Below are 6721 nucleotides of genomic sequence, written 5' to 3'. Positions count from 1 at the left end.
TATTATTAATTACATTCTACAATGTATACTGCCTCAAAGTCCTATAACTTGGGGGAGTGGGGGGGTTAAAAGTGTGTCAAATTTAATCACAACTGTACATCATTCTGAACCTAAATCACATCCAATGGGTGAAATGGCAGAGGAAAGGGATGTGCAAAAAAACCACAAAAAAAACGTTATTACTCACAACATAACAATTACACAAATGTAGCAATCAACAACACAACTCCAGACCTGGGAGGAGTAAAAAAAGAAATGCACAATAACAGAAGAGTGCACACAATCTTTTGGAGTTTCATTTTACTGTACATAGAAACACCACAACACAAATGGTGGTGATACAAGTAGCATTGAGAGGTTGGTTGTTTTGCAACAAAACCGACACGTACGCAACTATGGGGCAAAACATACAAGGTTGGCTCAAATTTATGACAAACTATATTTTGTCTCCAATGTTTATTGAAAACAAATGTGAACAATGAGCACTTGTATGGGGTCAATTTCACGCCATATGTATTGAATTCAAAATCAAATATCGTGAACATGAAAAATAAAGTTGAGAATGTAAACATGTTTTTGAGGATGGGTGAAATAGCAAAATATTAGAAGCATGTCTATCTAATACATTTAATGACAAACCATCTAACTACTTAGGTAAACATATGACTTACCTGTTGCACAACATTCGGCGCAAGTGTTGGTAACTGGTTCACCATACACCTGCGCCAAACGTTGTGCAACAGGTAAGTCATATGTTTACCTAAGTAGTTAGATGGTTTGTCATTAAATGTATTAGATCGACATGCTTCTAATATCCGTACATTATTGACCCGTGACTGACAATTTTGAAGTACGTTAACTAAAACCCTAAAACCAGGTGACGTCAGACCGTCTACCTAAGTAGGCAATAGAAAAAAAGCCTGTCTATCATGTTCATTGATTGGGTTAAGACGAACCGCCACTCCAAAACTAGTGAACCAATGGAGACTCATTGTCTACGCATCCCTCTAAACCCCGCCCTTCACGGAAAAATAATGCCAAAACTCGCAATCGAAAAGACTGGTAGTGAAAGCAAAGAAACAGACATCAAAAGAAAAGATACGAGTTGTGCAACAAAAAGGTAGCACATGTAGGAAAAATGTATTCAACAGGATTGATTGAACATTTAACCGAAAACTATTTTTGCATTAGTTTTCAAATAAAAAAAATATATCATTTGTCTTAAGAGTTTTTGCTCTCGTTTTAAAATGATTTGCTTAAAAGTTTTTGATGTATTATTTTTGTTTACAACTCTATACATTTTGCTTTCAATTGTTTGGTTTTTGATCAACATCTATTATTTCACACGTTCTCGAAAATATGTTAACATTCTCAACTTTACTTTTCATGTTCACGTTTTTTTTAAATATTTTGAATTCAATACATATGGCGTGAAATTGACCCCATACACTTGCCCCTCAAATATAACGTTACAGAATATTAGCATAGACATGGTATCAAGAAATAGATAAAACGAGCCACCTACGGATTCCAAACGTGGCAGGTTCTTGTCATTGTTGCTAGCTATCTGACCATCCAGAATCACAACACACTGTCTTCTGCCCCATTGAAGCGTGCACATCGTTTTCGTGACGTCAGCTAACCCGTCTATAGATAAGCCCTGACAATTTTAGTTTTTTTACAGTCACATTTTCTAGCTAAACATTTTACTAAAATTGGACTGCAAAGACTGCCACAAAATTATCTTCCAGATATATCATATTATACCTCTGCAACTGTCATAACCAATATGCTTGGTTGCATTCAAGTTATGCATGCAAATCTGACAATAAAAGGCTACATTTATACTGGCAGCCCAATTCAGTATTTTTTCCCCGCTAATTGGACTTTTCACATCAGATCCTTTCAGACCTTTTTCAGAGATAATCTGATTGGTCAAAAGACCAATTCGTGAAAAAGAAGATCAGAATTGGGCTGCCTGTCTAAACACAGCCTAAGTACAATGACCCCTATGCACCAATGTACTGTGTAAAAAGATAGACTGGATACCCTGGAGTGGTGAGTAGGACTGGAGACTGTAAATCTGAATTATCCTAGCCAGTCCATTTGAGTTTTGGACTTCCTGGGATTACATTATGGAGTGTAGCTCTCAAATCTTTAAAATAAGATTAAAAAGTGAAAACTTGTATTTTTCCTCAAGAGACCAGGCCTAAGGATTTTTTTGGAAGCTGTCTTCGCTGCATTTCTCTAGGTGAGATTTGTAGATGGGTTTTAAAGCTGGTGTTTCAATGGGATATTTACAATATAAAGGAAGTAATCACAACAGCATACATTTACAACACAATCTAAAGTTACAGATGAAATACTGTGTGCCGTGTTATAAATGATTTATTTTCTCCATGCGTTTTACCATTATGGTTTACCATTGCTACAATATACCACTTGTTGTTGGTCATGGATGTTATATTGGGGGAAATTATTGTATACTGCAGTAATTACCAACATTGCACATATTCTCTAATACAAACTGACAATAGCAACAACCTCTTCACTCAGTCTTTGACACGTTTGTTTCTTTCGAGCATTTTTTACTTTTACTAATACTGACCAAATAGTGGCTTTAACATTAAACAGAATAAAATTGTGAGAGGTTAGCAAATATATAGAGTATGGCAACATGATCAGCCTGAAGGCACTTTATGATGCTTGTTTGTTTTCTATTGAAGATCAGAATGTAGTGTAAAGTCCTGCCTCTATTCTACTCTTTAAGCTTATCATACAGTCTGATGATGTTTTTAACATGTCAGGTATTGTTAGGGCCAGGAGTTTTCCTGATCTGGAAAGTCTTGATTTAGCATTATGAATGTTATATTAGGCAGTTCAAAATAGTGTTTGAACCATCACCACACAGCAGTGCTTCTCAACTCCAGTTGTCCAATAACCCCAACAGCAAACATTTTTGTTGTAGCCCTGGATAAGCACACAGATTCCAATGGTTAACTAATCATCAAGCCCCCAATGAGTTGAATCAGGTGAGGTTGTTCAGGCCAACAACAAAATGGTGTGCTGTTAGGGGTACTCGAGGACTGGAGTTGGGAGACACTGCTATACACTACTCCTTGGCCAGTGCAACCCAGTGCTATGAATCCAATGATAGCACTGTGGGTTTATCAAGGAATGATTGTCTATGAACTGACTGACAAATCAAACAAAGTTAGTTGCCTATTGATAAAGACAACAAAAAAATGTAATGATGCTTTCAGGGGCATCACAGCTTACTGCATTTCACTTTCAAAGCTAACACTTCACTGAACAAAACAGCTCAAACTAGTCTCTACAAAGATTCACTTATACATCATGCTCGCTGTTTGGCCATTCAAGGACCAAATATGAATGGCTACTGGGGCCAGCTTTAAGTTTTATAATATATAATTCAGTTCTGCTTTGAATTAAGCATCAGGATGTGGGAAACAATTGAAATGTGGTCATTCTTGCACTATACTGTAAGTCTGTCATAGGGCAAGATGCACTCCTGGACTGTCCAAGATGTGAGTCTGTCAAAGGGCAAGATGCACTCCTGGACTGTCCAAGATGTGAGTCTGTCATAGGGCAAGGTGCACTCCTGGACTGTCCAAGATGTGAGTCTGTCATAGGGCAAGATGCACTCCTGGACTGTCCAAGATGTGAGTCTGTCATAGGGCAAGGTGCACTCCTGGACTGTCCAAGATGTGAGTCTGTCATAGGGCAAGGTGCACTCCTGGACTGTCCAAGATGTGAGTCTGTCATAGGGCAAGGTGCACTCCTGGACTGTCCAAGATGTGAGTCTGTCATAGGGCAAGGTGCACTCCTGGACTGTCCAAGATGTGAGTCTGTCATAGGGCAAGGTGCACTCCTGGACTGTCCAAGATGTGAGTCTACGGTGGAGCACAACCAGGAAATGGGGTAACCAAAGAAGTGGGGAGGGTAAAAAGGTCCTTCCAAGTGTACACGTTCCCACCCTCCTCCTAGTGGCCTACAATATCATTGCTACAGTTCTGCTGTGCATATCATAGAACTAGATTCAATGTGGACTAATAGATTGCACTTCCTGAATGACAAAGCATAACTGTTAAACCCTCCAGGGCCTTTAGGTAGTTCGAGAGATAGAGAGTGGAGGATAAGTGAAAAGTAAGCGATGGAGTGAGTAAACAAGTGTCCTATGTGGTCTTGACCAGGTCGTAGACATGGATGTGAAAGTCATCGTCGTATTTGATGTAGTATACAGAGGGCTTGGCAGGGACTTGGTAGATCACCAGGCCTGTTCGCTTCACACCTTTGTCAGTAACATACTCCACCTGCTTACCCACAAGACTCTCAGTCTCCTCGCCTGGCTTTCGGTCGGCCGGAAGCAAGTGCTTATTTTCTAGAGGGAAAAACAATGAATAATGTCAATGCTAGGGGTCTGTTCTTGAAATCTGCTTAGGGGAATTATCAAAATATGTTATGCTTATAAGTATTCATCGATAAATATTTGTCCTTTCTACAAGAACAAACACAGCAAATACTGTAACGTAACCCTCCTAAATCCACTATCTTATAATTGGTGTGTAAAGAATAAACAAGTTCTACTCTGTAATCAGCCTCTCTCCAGTTCTCTGTAGGGGGAAGTATCTGAACACTGCTGCAGGTGGAGATGCTACTGAAGCTGAGAAATGGTCAATACCTGCTTCAGGTAAGATCCTGAGATCTCCCTCGGCATAGTCGTCCCACAGCTGGTACATGTATAGCACTGGGTCCTTCTCATAGGTGATGTAATACCAGTTAGTCATAATGGGAGCCCTGGAGAGGACCATGCCTCGCCACTCGTTCTTCTCTCCATCCTCCTTCTCAAAAAGGTGCTCCACCGCTTTGCCTACCAAATCCTCTGCCCCGTGAGGAACCTTGATCTTGTTGTTGACTGAGGAAGCAGATAAGTGTCATCAAGACAGAGACCAACATCACATAACCACTGTGTCCCTGCTGTGTGATCATGCAGTAGCAGATATACAGTAAGAACACATCATAACCCGTGCAAACCAAATTATGAAGTCTTTGCATTACTCAGAGCAGAGGATATGAAGCCTGATCTAAAAAAGGAGCCAAACCCATCACATTCAAAACACTCACCAAGTTTATCTGTGAGGACCTGTAGATTAGACACCCTTTCGTCCTTGAATAGCTCGATGCCGTAGACACAGTCAAACCCGTCGTACTTGACCATGAATAGTGAGGGGTTGACACTGAGACGGTCCAGGACGGTGCCTTTCCATTTGCTCTGGTTGCCCTTCTCCCTCCAGTTGTGTTGTATTCTCACTCCCAGGAGACTGTTGGGGTCAGGGGTCATCACTGTGGTGTCACTCAGCTCCCCACTACTCCGCTTTCTGGGGACACAATTTATGTATGTGATAGTTGGATATGCAAACTCATAGGATAATTTCACAAGGAAGTGGGACATATTTTACATGTTATTATGAGAGTTAAACAATTCATATTTGCTCATAAGTGAAGCCTAGTGTAGCTTACCCTGACAGTCTGGAAAGAGGAACATTCCAAAGTGTGCATGTCATGATAACATATTTACAGAAAACAACATGTTTACACATACCTGCCCCTTTTCTTGGACATGCCTCCAAAAATTCAAATATTGCTGAGGGAAGATACAGATAAAAATTTTCAGAGATTGGGAGAAAAACAGCCATTTTCAGAAAAAAAGAGACTGAGCTGTTATGTATACAGTAGTGGTTGAGACAGACAACCAGAGCAGCCAATGGCTTAGCATGTCTGAATAACTTCCTGGTTATTTCCTTGTATGCATTGCATCCATGGAGGTCACTGCAACCAATGCAGAACAAAACTGCAGCAGTTATACATCTTTACCCCACATTTCATCATCTATAATAATTCATGTAACTAACTATTTGAAGATACACAGCCGGGATCAGGAAACACAAACTCATAGACTGCAAATTGGCTATGAGAGATCAAGAGAAGTGCTATTCAACTTCAAGAAAAATACGTCAGCCAACACCACTGTATCCCACATGCATAAATGAGAGGAGTGTAGCCAATTTAAATTCGCCACAACGATTGTATCACAAATGTAACATCGTCAATGTTACTATGTGACCCAGTGCTAGCCTATCGCACCACTGCTGATGAGACATGGAAAATGCGCGCCACAAGCACTGTTTGATCGTAATAGGTTATCAATTATTATTGTATTGATGTCAACTCCACGACATGCTGTTGTTCGGCGCACAAGCAAATGTAAATCTGTGTTAATGTCCCCGATAAATAATCTATAACACGATGGATTCTCTCCCATAAATATCATATTACCTGTACACGAATTTCATGCCAAAACGACTAAATTCTTCCAACAGAGAAACGCACACTACCGTCAATGCAAACCTTGCGAAACCTATGGAAAATGGGAGGATACTTCCGTGGGAAAACAATAACTACAGCCCCCATAGAACCTCGAGGTGCGATGTCCGTTGATAGGTAGGTGAAAGTCAGCGCAATGAACAATGGGAATTGTTGTCATTGTGGTGGTGAACGCAGGTTTCGTTCAGGCTCGTTCTCCGAAAATGGTGGCTTTTTGACCAGACAACTTTAATATTTATATATATATATATATATATATATATTTTTATTTTTTTTTACCAAAACTTATAGCCAAGTAATAGTTAATCCCTTTACA

At 39.9% G+C, this 6721-nt stretch overlaps 1 protein-coding gene across 1 annotated transcript; it reads right to left on the bottom strand.

Annotated features, from left to right (window-relative positions):
- Nucleotides 1–285: 285 nt before the first annotated feature.
- Nucleotides 286–6436, bottom strand: LOC110521420 (spindlin-Z). Its single transcript, XM_021598952.3, has 5 exons — nt 6358–6436; nt 5624–5665; nt 5146–5399; nt 4703–4936; nt 286–4402 (listed from the first exon to the last, which is right to left on the bottom strand). Exons 2-5 carry the CDS (start codon nt 5641–5643, stop codon nt 4197–4199), a joined length of 714 nt encoding a protein of 237 aa, XP_021454627.1. The 5' UTR covers nt 5644–5665; nt 6358–6436; the 3' UTR covers nt 286–4196.
- Nucleotides 6437–6721: the final 285 nt, after the last annotated feature.

The sequence above is a fragment of the Oncorhynchus mykiss genome, chromosome 4 (assembly GCF_057628025.1).
Source record: "Oncorhynchus mykiss isolate SJ-2025 chromosome 4, ASM5762802v1, whole genome shotgun sequence".
NCBI classification, from domain to species: Eukaryota; Metazoa; Chordata; class Actinopteri; order Salmoniformes; family Salmonidae; genus Oncorhynchus; species Oncorhynchus mykiss.
This window is presented reverse-complemented; position numbering and strand designations above follow the sequence as displayed.